The 15,466-nt window shown below is 41.0% G+C and overlaps 1 protein-coding gene across 10 annotated transcripts in view; it reads right to left on the minus strand.

Moving 5' to 3' along the window:
* Positions 1–15,466, minus strand: part of chd9 (chromodomain helicase DNA binding protein 9) — a 194,082-nt gene that overhangs the window by 57,961 nt on the left and 120,655 nt on the right. For all 10 annotated transcript variants that reach the window (XR_004414545.1, XM_033036335.1, XM_033036340.1 and 7 more), the window contains 8 exons: positions 12,989–13,175; positions 11,587–11,736; positions 8,651–8,719; positions 7,744–7,799; positions 5,242–5,359; positions 3,470–3,559; positions 2,811–2,948; positions 335–456 (listed from right to left, as the gene is read on the minus strand). Coding sequence is in view for 9 of the 10 variants with exons in the window: in XM_033036335.1 (XP_032892226.1) it covers positions 335–456; positions 2,811–2,948; positions 3,470–3,559; positions 5,242–5,359; positions 7,744–7,799; positions 8,651–8,719; positions 11,587–11,736; positions 12,989–13,175 (930 nt within the window). In the remaining variant the exon portion in view is untranslated. The remainder of the gene's footprint in view (positions 1–334; positions 457–2,810; positions 2,949–3,469; positions 3,560–5,241; positions 5,360–7,743; positions 7,800–8,650; positions 8,720–11,586; positions 11,737–12,988; positions 13,176–15,466) is intronic.

Here is a 15,466-nt window from a genome sequence, read left to right on the forward strand (position 1 = left end):
TAATTTATCAGTGTTTCTAGTTGTACTAACAATATTCTAAACTATATTCTGCATTCACGTATTTTTCTCTTGTATGGCTTGATTGCATTTATGTGTATAATCTGAATACATTGGATTAAATAAAATATTTTCACCTAATCTCGGTACACTTGACAATAATAAACCTATACCAATAAATGTCCCACTATTGCATCTCATCATCTTACTCACAGTATGCGTCGTTAGGATGGAATGAAAAACTCCAACCCCTTTGTGGAGAAAATTCTCCACATTCTGGGTCATATAAGAATTGGTTATTTAACATGAAAAACACACTTTCAGACTGCGTTCCTACCTGTTATACCAGTTGAACAAGAGCCAATTAACTCCTTCCAACTGGTACTCCCTGAGCTCATTACCAATCTTGTATTCCCTGGATATTTCAAGCTTCTTCCAAACAGTGGGAGGAGGCCGTTCCTTTATTAAGATGGATATAAAAACAAAGCAAAATAAAGATACGGCTGAGCTTCAGGAAATAAATTCTTAACGTCATCAAATTGTCCTTTTAAACAGTGCCCCAATGCTCTTCACATTACATAGAAACATAGAAAATAGGTGCAGGAGTAGGCCATTCGGCCCTTCAAGCCTGCACTGCCATTCAATATGATCATGGCTGATCATCCAACTCAGTATCCTGTACTTGCCTTCTCTCCATACCCCCTGATCCCTTTAGCCACAAGGGCCACATCTAACTCCCTCTTAAATATAGCCAATGAACTGGCCTCAACTACCTTCTGTGGCAGAGAATTCCACAGATTCACCACTCTCTGTGTGAAAAATGTTTTCCTCATTTAGGTCCTAAAAGATTTCCCCCTTATCCTTAAACTGTGACCCCTTGTTCTGGACTTCCCCAACATCGGGAACAATCTTCCTGCATCTAGCCTGTCCAACCCCTTAAGAATTTTGTAAGTTTCTATAAGATCCCCCCTCAATCTTCTAAATTCTAGTGAGTACAAGCCAAGTCTATCCAGTCTTTCTTCATATGAAAGTCCAGACATCCCAGGAATCAGTCTGGTGAACCTTCTCTGTACTCCCTCTATTACATAGTTCACTGATGAATTTTGAGTAAAATATTTTGCTCCATTATATCCAAATAGCTTATCAACATACAGGTCAACACAACATACCATACACTTAATTATCTGCTTTTGATCGTTATAAATGCCTTTTAAATTTGATTATTTTCATGTTCTTGTGTCTTAGCTATGGCTCAGTCACTGACAGTCTTGACCCTGAATTACTGATTGTTCAAGTCCCCCTCCAGAGACGACAGCAGACAAAACAAATACATGCGAGTGCTACACAACTGGAGCTGCTGTCTTTCAGAGGAGGCATTTAACCGAGAGTACTTCGACTCTCCAAGGAGAACATAAAATATCTCATGACACTAGCAGGGAAGTTTCCCTGTAAATATATAACATGCAGCCAACATTTCCAAAACACCATCTGGTCATTATCACATTGCTGTTTGTTGCAGCTTGCTGTGTGCAAATTGGCTGCAGCATTTCCGAGATTATTTCAGTATCACACTTTAAATTACTTCACTGGCTGTAAAGTGTCCCTGAAAGAGATGTGAAAGGCACAAAGAAGTCCTAATTTTCTTCACCCCCTGTAACTGACACCCAATATTCAACATCCTTCTAAATACTACTATGATTAAGTTGTAATAATCCATTTCCCTTAACATGCAAACATTAAGCGGTAAACTTGTACATGTGCTAATGTGCACACGTCCAATCTCTGAAAAGACAATTAAAGGGACGAAAAATTAGCAAATCATTACTTTTATTTCACTCTTCTGGAATGTTTCTGTATCAACACTGAATAAAAACATGCAAGACTATCTGCAACAGCTGATAAAATAGTAACTTTTCTTTTTCGCCCTTTTCAAATTGGGGAAATAGAATCACTATATTTTAATTCCTGGCTGTTTAAGATCCATCTTCATAACGCCATACACTAGTCCTAGACTGATATAGAGGCACATTGCAATGTGATGAATTATATACATTTGCTTCCATCCTTCCACACTCTCTCATTCCAAAGACCAAGGTGCACAGTGCAGCATTTCTGTTTCCCAACTGTAACAAAACAATTTTCAGATAATGCAGGTTTACTGTAAATTTTAGACATATGGAACAGCAATTGTTGGTTCAGAAAATGAGACTCAAAGTGCAGGAGTAACTCAGTGGGTCAGGCAGCGTCTTTGGAGAACATGGATAGGTGCCATTTCAGATCGGAACCCTTCTTCAGACTGAAGGGCCCTGCCCCGAAATGTTACCTATATGCGTTCTCCAGAGATGCTGCCTAACCCGTTGAGTGCTCCAGTACTTTATGTCTTTTTTTTTAATGTAACGTATACAGTTTTAAAAAAGGTAATTGGCATACCTATAAAAAGATTTATACTATGTACATTCCAGTGGCGATAGCCAGCTGTATGTTACAAATTTTTAAAAGTAAAGTTTCGGATTGTGTGTGCTAGAATTCACTACACATTTGAATAAGTGGTATCAATGCTCATCCTGGGAAGTATTAATGATCTTGCACTCACTTTATAAACTAAATCCTCGATCTTCTGACTTACGAGACCAGACAGAACCTTATCCACTGAAGCAGACATATTATTAAGACTTTTAATGCAATACCACAATTATTTACAATCTTTAAAAATAATATTAAAATATTCAGGCAATAATTAGAGCAATGATTTCCACTTGGAATTTTTTTAAGCACTAAATAATTCGCCTCACGGTTGAATGTTGTTTACTTACCACACGCTTCACAGAAGGCTTTACTTGTTGCAATCGTTCAAACTCCTCAATCTTTGCTTGATCTACATCTTCTCTGAGCTCCCAAGTGCTATCCTCGTATGGCAGTGAACACCATTTAACCAAATAGTAAACCACAGCCTGTATTAAAATAATAATAATGTGATTAGGAAGTTTATTTACTAAAAGAATGTTACAGTGTTCTCTGGAAAATCGTTTAAATTGAATGCATGAACTTGACCTGAACAGGATCACTCCAATTCCAGAGTCAAGAATCTGAGGTGTAAATGGAATAGGCTAAATGCTAGGACGATTGACAAATACTGATTCTTTTCAATCCAATCTACATTTGTGAATCAATTCAAATGTAGGATGGAGCCCATAAATGGAAATAATAACAATGTTTTACGATGTTGTTTTCAAGTGAAATTACTAAGTTCTATTACCAGCAAAACAGAATAAATCCCAAACCATGACCATGCTCAAGAGATTCTCCAACAATTTAAAATTATAATTTAAAATTAATGTCATGGACAGATTTCAAGAAAGTCTTTCAAAGAGTTAAACATCCAATAAAATCAGCAACTTCTTAAGTCGAGAGATTTGCCACATTCCAAAGGATGTTTTTGTCCAGAACGCCCAATAGATTTGCACTTTGATACCTCTCTGGTGTCAGTATCTTCACAACACGAGTATTCCAATATTCTATCGACTTCAACGTAGTCTGGATTGAATGGCTCTGAATCATCCATCTGTCAGTGGTTTATGGTGGAGACAAAAATCATAAATAACTTAGAAAAGGTGTGCTTTACAAGTAATTTGCTTTAAAAATAATTAGCACTTTCCCAAATTTAAAAAAATCTGTTAGACACGATTGCATACAAAGTACATCTTGTACTACAGAACATATTTCACAATGTAACCCGAATTATAAATATTAATTTGAGGATTGCTCAGTCGAAAAGGTATCCCTGGTCAAGAAATGCTGAAGGTGTGTAATGTGAAGAAATGCCATCTTTGTATTGTATTCTGTATTCGTATGGTATTCAAATTTATTGTCATTGTCTCAGTTAGAGACAACGAAATGAATTTCCCTTACAGGCAGTATCATAAAAATAAAAATAAATAAATAATTAAAAAAAATAAAACATATTAAAAATAAAATAGAATTTAAAAAAAAGCACAAACACAGAAAGTCCACGACACAACATAACACAATGGCACCAAGGTGAGGAAGGCACCATAGTTCAGCCAGCCTCCCCTCCGTTCTTCCCAGATGTTCACTCGTGGTCGAGGCCTTCCTAGCACCCGCAGTCGCCGCCCCGGGTGGCCTGATGTTCAGGCCCTCACGCCGGGCTGCTAGCATTATATGAGTCATTTCATAGGCAGGTAACCCTGTACTGTCTGAAGAAGGGTCGTGACCCAAAATGTCACTTCTCTCCAGAGATGTTGCCTGTCCCGCTGAGTTACTCCAGTATTTTGTATATCTAGTATATCTGACCCTGTACTTAGTGTAGATATGGGGCTTGGTTTATCTGCTGAGCTGGTGAACTACTTCTGTTGGCAAGGGGCCAAGTATGCAACAGCTATCCAAAACAATGGCTGGCTGTTTAAGACCCAAGGTACACAAAAATGCTGGAGAAACTCAGCAGGTGCAGCTAAGTTTGTTTAAGACCCATCTTCAGCGGGTGAAGATGTTTAAGACCCATCTTCATATAGCCATACACTAGTCCAAAATCTCGTAGAATGTCCTGTAGTGCCCCAGAATTGTATGCAGCAATACGTATTTGAAAATGTTTTCATAGTCACAAGTCCATCAGCATTTGCCTGCCATCAACAGATGAAACATATGTAGTGTCTGGGAGGCGAGGAATGCTTCAGATGGAGATAACAAGACCTTTTTTTGGTGCTGCCTTAATTTTTTTTATCACAATTAGGGAGCCTGAGTAACCGCATGGGCTTTCTACACCCGACCTGCAGTGGTTGGCTGGTTAAATGTGTGCATGGAAGGCGCTTCTATTTTGCAGAGAACTTTAGAGATCCTGCATGTAGTGAAGGATGCGCAGCTTGTCAGAAATAATTGAAAGAAACATCAACCATCTGTTGGAGAGAAACAAAGGAGCTCTTATGGAGAAGTTTGTTTAACTCATTACCCAGTTTGAAGGCACCAGCATACAGAGTCTTGTATAGTTTTCTAATTTGGACATGGGGAAGAAGTGGGCAGGCTCACTAGTCTTTATGGTACAATGCAATCATTCTGGATTCGATTTTCTTATGGCACTTTGTATTATTAGCTTGTTACAGAAATTTGTGATGTATAAAAAACGTACTTAATGGACCTGAAAGCAGAGTATGCATCAGATGTAAATATGGACAATGGGAAAGAAGCAAAATACCCAGACAATCTTAGTTCCTAAAATACCCTGAAACTCACCGCAGCGAAGAAATGACCTCTCTGTGCCTGTTTAACCTTGAAGCGTTTCACTTTCTGATGTATCCTTTTGTCTTTCGTCAACTGTGCTTCTGTAGCCCATTCACAATGCAGATATGAGCTAGAAATAGTCATAAGATCAACACCATATAAAAAAAAAACTTCACTAATTACAAAAACTACTTGTTTAGTCACTGATGCTAGCTAGCGGCTAAAGCGTTATTAACAAAGCAATAAAATATAGCACCAGTATTTTACACTTTTTACCAAAATCTACAAATGTGCACCTATTTTGTTTGGTATTTGCATTAATAAAGCTTGTGTGGTGCCCAGCACTTATTCATCCAAAAAATAAGGAGGAAGTTTGACTTTATTTTCAGGGGTGGAATTCACAAATGATAGAAGTCCATTGATGGAGCTATCTAATTAGTCCCTACAGACCCTTCCACATTGACTAGCAAGATTCCTTTTTCCTTGTCAACTTTATATTATGAATAAAACGAGTTCTATCATTCCTTCTCCTGGTGCATGTCAGATCATATCTTGTTGCTTAACAATTAGGCGGGTGGCACAGCTGCTGCCTCACAGCACCAGAGATCAGGGTTCGATCCTGACCTCGGGCGTTGGCTGTGTGGAGTTTGCATGTTCTCCCAGTGACCACATGGTGCTCCGGTTTCCTCCCACATCCCAAAGACGTGAGGGCCTGTGTAAATGGCCCCTATCGTGTAGGGAATGAGGGAATGGGTGAAAAAGCGGGATAACATAGGACTGGTATGAACAGATGAATCACAAAACAAATTATCTCAGCAATCTCACTTGCTCATGCACAAATTTTCTAGCATTTCCTACTACAATGACATTTAAAAACACACATCACTGGAGGAATAGTTTTCAGGATGTGTTGAAAGGGATGTGAAATATATAAATTCAGGTATTTTTATTTTATTGTTAGTGCTTAACACATTTATCAAGAGTCAAGAGTCCCAGAGAACAATGAAATTCTGCAGTGCACCAATAATAATAGTCTACTGTAGTTCAGAGTCTATATGAGGTTGTAGTGTTTAATAGCCTGATGGCTGTAGGGAAGAAGCTGTTCCTGAACCTGGACTTTACAGTTTTCAGGCTCCTGTACCTTCTTCCCGATGGCAATGGTGAAATGAGAGTGAGCCCAGGATGGTGTGGGTCTCTGATGATGGTGGCTGCCTTTTTGAGGCAGCGACTCTGATAAATCCCTTCGATGGTGGGGAGGTCAGAGCCAGTGATGGACTGGGCAGTGGTCACAACTTTTTGCAGTCTTTTCCGCTCCCGGACGTTCAAGTTGCCGAACCAGACAATGATACAGCCAGTCAATATGCTCTCTACTGTGCACTAGTTGAAGTTCAAGAGAATCCTCTTTGGCATACCGAATCTCTGTAATCTTATCAGGAAGTAGAGGCGCTGATGTGCTTTCCTTATAATTGCATCAGTGTGCTGGGTCCAGGAAAGATCTTCGGAAATATGCACGCCCAGGAATTTTGACTCTCTCCACCATCGTCCCATTGATATAAACAGGATTGTGGGTCCTCATCCTTCCCCTTCCAAAGTGCACAATCAGTTCCTTGCCAGGTTGTTGTGCTGGCACCATTTGGTCAATCGCTCGATCTCACTTCTATACTCTGACACATCGCCATCTGTAATTCGTCCCACAACGGTGGTATAGTCGTCAAACTTGACGATGGAGTTTGCACTGTGTCCGTCTACATAGTCATGAGTATAGAGTGAGTAGAGCAGGGGGCTGAGCACGCAGCCTTGAGGTGCTCACGTACTGATTGTTAATGAGGGTGAAGTATTTCTGCCAATTCGAACAGACTGTGGTCTGTGGATGAGGAAGTCGAGGGTCCAATTGCAGAGGGAGGGACCTAATATTCTTCTCTGGACAATTATCACATCACTGCGCCACCGAATCAAATTTGAAGTTGGCCATTTCGACATCCTCACTTTAATAACAATAACCATTATGCAAACTCACTGATGCAGCCAAAATTATACAATGATGATGTCTTCCATGATCAAATTAAAATCAATACTGGACTCTATATTCCATCTGTTGCACTTTGCTAATCTCCCAGAGTCTTTTTCCAACTAAATGAAATAATGAGTCAGAAGCTTGCTCACATGCCTCCCTCATTTCCATTCAACAGCCAACTGCTAGAAATGATGCAAAAACATCTGAGAATATCTGGGAGGACAATTTGTTCTCCCAATGGAAACCATAATGAAGCATTTTAATTCCAGAAAAAGCGATTTACCTCTTCATTACCCCGTGTTTTTGAACAAATATACTTTGCAATAAAATCCTATTCACCCATGAGCTTTTCACACACAAGTATCTATACAGGATCGTGTTAATTAGCTGACATGCATGCAAATCTTGTGCCTAAATGGAAATAGCAAAATCAAATCGAACGTCCACTGAATTTATCCCAGAGGTCGAAGATTATAATATTTTTTTAAAAGTTGACTTACTAATTTTTGTACTTTACAAAAAACTCTTCAACATCTGCCATATGTCCATTGGCCACCTAAACAAAGAATCCGTTTGATTAAAATTACTTGTCAAACATTCATTATTAAATACATACAAGTGGCCCCTCCACTTTACAGCTGTTTGCATAATGGAAATTTGCTCTTATAGAATTCATTAATCACTATCCAAAATTTGATCTACAAAGTAATATTTACAGAATGCTTGTGGAAAATAAGGTAAATGAATCAACACAATCGTTCTTACTTCAGCTCGCATTTCTTTATGCATGCGCAGATGACAAGGCATCATGGTGTGGAAATACTGTCTTTTTTGTCTCATAATACTGTCTGTTTTTCATTTAGGTAGCAGATAGGTAGGATGAGGTAGCAGATTTTAAACCTGGCAGAAAGTCATTTGTTTGTGATACATTGGCGCAACGGTAGAGTTACTCCCTCACATCGTTCGAGATCCAGGTTCGATACTAACTACGGATGATGTCTGTGCGGTTTTACAATGTGGGTTTTCTCCGGGCGCCCCCTTTCCTCCCACGTTGCAAAGACGTGCGAGTTTGTACGTTAATTGACGTGTGTAGGATGCGAAAGTGGGACAACGTGTAACTAGTGTACTAGTGATCAATGGTCAGCGTGGACTCGTTGGTCTAATGGCCTGTTTCCATGCTGTATCTCTAAAATTCTAAACAACACCTTACACTGTGGTATGGTTTAATGCATTCAGATTTAGGATTGGGTTAATTTAACAGCAAATACTAACCAAATGATGCTACCAGCACCAAGAGTTAAAACTCTCACAATTGATTAGACACCAGCCAATTAAGTTACAATCTTCACAACAAATGAGCCAAAACTAGATGAAAATGAGCAATTTCCATGTTGAAAAGATTCCCACCTCTTTTTTCACCAGTCTTGAGGCCATAATTTTATCCACAATTGCAGCATCTTCTTCACTGGGGTTTTCCTAGGGAAAAGATGCAATTTTTAAGCAACGGACAGGTAATTCCAATATACATTCCATCATGCTGTCATGTAAAAAATGGCATGAGACGTAATGTTCTAGTTAGCCAAATGGACCTTAAAGTTTAAGGAAGATAAGTAATCTTAGATAATCTTAAATTTGGGTTCAATTGAAAAGTGACCCCTCGAGATTCACTGTTGAATGACGAGGCTGATTCACATTCACTCTTGATTAGTAAAGGTGTCAAAGGTGACGGGGAGAAGGCACGAGAATGAGATTGAGGGGGAAAAAATATCAGCTACGATTGAATGGTGGAGTAGACGGATGGGCTAATTCTGCTCCTATGTCTTATAGGTCTAATTTTACTTTTATGGTAACATCTGTGAATTTTGCATTCACCAACACAACAGTATTTTTGAAATTTTCACACACATGTAGTTTATTACAGAAATTGTCCGTAATCTGAAGTGCTTCCAGTAAATATTTTGCAATGGAATCAAAGGAAATTCCTGGACGGATATGAATTTAATCACTTGTCAACCAGTACTATAATAAAACGAACTAGTCACAGACTCTAAGTATGTCTTTGATGACATTATTACAAATAACAAAGCTTGATAATTAATTTTACGGTTGTCTCCTTCATAATGTTTCAAAAATGTTTATATAATCAAGTTGATGTGTTATTCCAGCTTCGTGTGCATCAAGTGTTAACCTTTCTTTACACAATCCATAATACGAAAAGTTAATTAAAATTGCTTCCTGATATTCTGTTGATGAGCATTTTTAAATGAGATTGGCTGCTCAGCCAGCTGGATGATAGAGCTGTTGGATGCCAAAGATCCTTGCAAACTCCTCCCACAGAGGTTACTCGACCGTCCATTTTCTGAATATCACACCGATATTTTGCATTTATTATAAATGCAATTAGTGGATTTACAGTGAGTCACATTCAAAACAAAACATAGAATGGAGAAATAAAAATATAACTCCAACGCATCTTTCTTGCCAGCGAAATTTAAGAAAGTTAATTACATTATTGTCAACATAGTTTGAAAGTAAATTAAAAACTTCATGCTGCTGATAATGAAAATAATTGATCAAAAAACATGACGATTGGTGGAATTTGCAGATGGTGGTGAAAATACTCTTTTCCTTGATATTGCCAGCAATGGCTTGAACAGACAGGGTATTGTCAACTTTTAATAGCACCCTTTAGACCATAATACATGGGAACGGAATTAGGCCGTTCAGCCCATCGAGTCTACTCTGCCATTCAATCATGGCTGATTTATTTTTTCCTCTCAACCCCATTCCCCTGTCTTCTCCCCATAACCTTTGATGCCCTTACTTTTTTTTTGTTTTTGCGTTGCACATTCTTTACTTAACAAGAACCTAGCAATCTCCGCTTTAAAAATACCCAATGTCTGCCTCCACAGCTGTTTGTGGCAGTCAACAGATTCACTTCCCTCTAGCTAAAGAAATTCCTCCTCCACTTTAATTATATGAGCTACTGGACCAAGGGGGACCTGTTGGGTCCCGTCCCCTCAACGTGCGGTTGCGGGGGGGAGGGGCCAACCTGCGGCGTCACACACACACACTAACCAACCCCCCCCCCCACACACACACACACTAACCACCCCCCCCAACACACACACACACACAATAACCACCTCCACACACACACACTAACCAACCTCCCCCACACACACTAACTAACTCCCCCACACACACACTAACCACCTCCACACACAAACCAACCCCCCCCCCCACACACAAACCACCTCCACACATGCACACACTAACCACCCCCATTGATATTGTATTAATATTATTCATTCACTCCTTTCACCGCATCCCCCGCCCTATCCACTCACGCATAGCCCCCAACTCGCAGGCGTGGCTAGAGAGGGACACGGAGGCACAGACAGAGGCACAGAGAGGGACACAGCGGTACAGAGAGGGACACAGCGGTACAGAGAGGGACACAGAAAGGGACAGAGAGGGGCACAGAAAGGGACAGAGAGGGGCACAGAAAGGGACAGAGAGGGGCACAGAAAGGGACACAGAGGCACAGAGAGGGACACAAAGAGACATAGAGGGACACACAGAGGCTCACAGGGACACACAGAGGCACAGAGAGGGACACACAGAGGCACCGAGAGGGGCACAGAGAGGGACACAGAGGCACAGAGAGGGAGAGAGGAAGAGGGGAGTGGGGAGCGGGCAGCGGGGCGGGCATCAACCAATGAACTACGTGTTCAGCGGCTTCAATCCAGAGCCCGGTGGGGGCGGTCGTCCCAGGGGCTGGTTCGCTCGAGGGCAGAGACAGAGGGCTGCGGGCAGACGTGGAAGCGAGGACGGGCGGTCATGGACCCGAGGACTCCGAGCGCCGGGCCGACTGAGAGCGGGCGGGTCCACGGCGAGGGCGATAAAAGGACTGCGAGTCGAGGGGGGGGGTGACGTCACTTGCAACGCGTGGAAAACGGTGCGGAGCAGGCTGCGCGTGGAAAACAGTGCGCACAGGTCGCGCGAGCAAACCCATTGTGACGTCATCAACTCATTTATTTTCTAAGTTATTTGAAAATTGTGAACATTTTCACAAATAATTCAAGAAATAAAGCTAGAAATGTTCAGGTAAGCGGGTTTTTGACTCCAGGGAGTAAATCTCTACCAGAATATGTAAAAACGTTCCCGTTAGCGCGTCGTTTCTTCGAGTAGATGTGATCACACACAAACAAATAAATACACACACACACACACATCCAAGATCAGAGTTTTATAGTAATAAGGATATTGTTGAACATCTATTTTTATCCACTCTTCTCAGCCACTAAACTATGCTAGTAATAATTGAAATGGCCACTTACCACAAATAATTGCACAGGTTGCACAGCATGTGGAACCGCGCCAGCCCTAGTTTTTCCTTTGGCAGACAAGCCATCATCATCATCAGAAACCTTCATTCCAGTGTCTTCGTTGTATTTCTTTCGTTTTACTTGTCTGTTCGATCGTCTTTTCTGTAAAATAAATTAAATCTTAAGATCAACAAGAGTTTTGTGTCAGCCAATTCCTAGCAATAATTATCTGAATGCATAAAAGAGCCAAGAATGTTTTAGTCATATGTCCAAAAACAGAACAATTAAATTCTTACTTTAAGTTAGTTTAGAGATACAGGCCCTTTGGCCCATCGAGTCTGCACCGACCAGTGATCCCCATACACTAACACTATCTTACCCACTGCAATTTACCATTTACACAAGCCAATTAACCTACAAACCTGTATGTTTTTGTAGTGTGGGAGGAAACTGGAGCACCCAGAGAAAATCTATGATCAACCCAGGTCTCTGACGCTGTAAGACAGCAACTCTGCCGTTGTGCTACTGTGCCACCCTTGCAGCAACACAACGGACATGTAAACATAGTAGACACCAAAATGAATAAAGAATAATGTTTAATATGGTTTTGTATTGGTATAGAGGAAATCCTTCTCATAACACATTGAACTTGTGCTGGCTTATTTTAATGCCAAAGTTATTTGTCTTTCAGGGCCAAATACAGTTCGCAAAACAATCCTGACTGGAAAGAGTTAATGTTCATGGTTGCCTGGGAAACACTTTAGCCAGCACACTGTGTGGTAATCTCATAATCAGGTCATACCATTTATTTGCTTGAGAAAAATGGAGATCTAATTTCTGTGTGGATCATTAGGAACTGGGAAAAATCAAGAACATATTATTTTGATTTTGCTCTATTTTTTTCTTTCTAACTTTCCATATACTTAACTGTCTCTCTGGCCTTTAATTTCATTCCCCTTTTCCTTTACATTACTTCCTCTTGTGTCCTCTGTTCTGTCCCCCTTCACCTATTCTTAATGATGTTTTTCAATTTTTCAGTGTGAAGAAAGGTCCTGACCCAAAACATCGCCTGTCACTGTTCTCCAGGGATGCTGCCAGACCCGTGAGTTACTCCAGCATTTTGTGCCTTTTATTTTCCATTCATCTCTTGCCCTTTCAAATTAGTCTTATTCCACTCCTGAATCCCACATGACTTTACCTCCTTTCCCCATTCACTCACACGGTCTATTCTTGCACACATTACATCTCCCTCCACTATGTTCCTCCCTGCCTAACTTGGTGACCTTCTCCTATCCACACTTGGATCACTCCTGCACCCATCACAGTTCCTCTCCTTCCCTGCACACTGTATGTTATGCTAGGCACTTTCTGGAATTGTTTTACTCCTCCCAAAGCATTGTATATTAAGTCTTACCTGACATCCAGCGATGGGTTCTTTCTTTATTGATGGCGCTGGCATTTGTTCAGCATCTGATCCCTCTGCTGATATGTCATTCCTTCTTTTCTTTATGGATGCTGTGGTAATCTGCTCAGAGTCCAACCCCTCTGCTGACAAATCATTCCTCCTTTTCTTTTTCTTGCCCAGTGTGATTATAATTTTGCTGTTGAACAACATGTCAATAAGAGACGATTAATTTATTCATCTAAGAATTAAACTGGGTGAAAATTTTACCCGCGGGATGGAAGGGATGGGGAATAATAAATAGAATCTTGCACTGCACAGGAGAATGTTAGAATGGCAGATGCATTGTAAAAATTCATTATTACAGTCGATTATCCATCAACCCTCATGGTTGATATCTCTATATCAGATGCAGAATCCTGAAATCAGAAAACCACAAAATAAATCTTCATTGCAGTGGCACAGTAGCGCAGCAGTAGAGTTGCTGTCTCACAGAGCCAGAGACAAGGGTTCGATCCTGACCACGGGTGCTGTCTGTATGGATTTTGTATGTTCTCACTGTGACCACATGGGGTTTCTCCAGGTGCTCCAATACACCCTCCCCACCTGCCCCCCCCCCCCCCCCCACCACGCTTTGAAGACGTACAGGTTTGTAGGTTAATTGACATCTGTAGAATTGTAAATTGTTCCTTGTGTGTGGGATACCGTTCCTTGTGTGTGGGATACCGCTGGTGTTTGGTGTGATCACTGGGCGGCGCAGTCTCGGTGGGCTGAAGGGTCTGATTCCACTAAAGTCTAAAAATATATTATGGCCCTGTCCCACGATGAGAGTTCATTCAAGAGCTCTCCCGAGTTAAAACAAAATCAAACTCGTGGCAAGTACGGAGAATGAACGTAGCAGGTACGTCGGAGCTCGGGGACGTCTCTTTGCGCTAACGGCAGGTAAGCTCGGGAAGACTTGTGAAGATTTTTCAACATGTATGTTTTTCAACATGATGAAAAATGTCCACCAGAGCCCCAAGTACCGACGAGCGGCGATTACCGTAAATCTCCGAGTTCGAATCAGGGCAAACACGGGAGAACTCTTTGAATGAACTCGTACAGTGGGACAGGGCTTTTACTTTGTTAATTTACTGATCACAGCACCCTGCCTATGTGGTGTAAGAAACTAACAAGTAAACTCAATGCTATCATTTATTTCAAGAGGGCTTGTATACAAAAACAGGGATGTAATGCAGAGGCTCTATAAGGCGCTGGTAAGGCCGTATTTGGAATATTGTGAGCAATTTTGGGCACCATATCTGAGGAAGGATGTGCTGGCTCTGGAGAGGATCCAAAGGAGGTTTACAAGAATGATCGCAGGAATAAGTAGATTAACCTACGATGAGCATTTGTCAGCAAAGGGCCTGTACTCGCTAGAGCTTAGAAGAATGAGGGGGGACCTCATTGAAACATACAGAATAGTGAAAGGCTTTGTTAGAGTGGATGTGGAGAGAATATTTCCACTAGTGGGAGGGTCTAGGACTAGAGGTCGTAGTCTCAGAATTAAAGGACGTTTTTTTAGAAAGGAGATGAGGAGTGGTGGTGAATCTGTGGAATTCTTTGCCACAGAAAGCTGTGGAGGCCAAGTCAGTGGATATTTTAAGGCAGAGATAGATAGATTTGTGATTAGTACAGGTGTCAGAGGTTATGGGGAGAAGGCGGGAGAATGGGGTTAGGAGGGAGAGATAGATCAGCCATGATTGAATGGCGGAGTAGACTTGATAGGCTGAATGGCCTATCAAGTCTACTCTTATCCCTTATGACTTTAAGTAACCCTGCAGCAGTTTAAGGGCATGGATGTGTTTTCATCAGCTTGATAACTTGAAGTCATTTTAGTTGATCGCTGCAACTGTTTATGATCCACGATTCCTTGGATTCTGATCCTACTGGCAGCAAAATTCAAAGCAGTGACACTGCTGGCTGGCTGCTATATTCAAACATGAATAGATATACCAGAACTTGGGATAGTAATACAAGTCTTGGACTATTGGGTAAAATAAGTGATGCTGAATTAGTGAGCTTCAGCAGCAAAACACAAAGTGCTGGAGGAACTCAGCGTGTCAGGCAGCATCTAGGGAGTAAATGGGCAATGTTTCGGGTTGGGGTCTTTCTTCATATTCAGTCCGGCTCATAATTCACCCATTTTCTTCTGATCTGATTGCATCCCAAACAAATTTCTACCTTAAAGTGCCCCTCATTTAAAAAAATATTTTCCAGTCACTTTGCACCCCCATCTCATATTAAGACTTGAAATGAGTGATTTAACACAGATCGAATGACAGTCTCCAATCCTCACCCAGGCCAATATCTATTGATGAATCAGGCCAGAGCTGGCAGACTAATTAAAGCTAATCACTACTGAACCATTTGTTCTGTCCACCACAGTTCCAGGAGAGATTGGTGAATAGTAGTCAGTAGTGCAGCATTAGCCAATTATACTTATCTTAA

The sequence above is a fragment of the Amblyraja radiata genome, chromosome 17 (genome assembly GCF_010909765.2).
Source record: "Amblyraja radiata isolate CabotCenter1 chromosome 17, sAmbRad1.1.pri, whole genome shotgun sequence".
NCBI classification, from domain to species: domain Eukaryota; kingdom Metazoa; phylum Chordata; class Chondrichthyes; order Rajiformes; family Rajidae; genus Amblyraja; species Amblyraja radiata.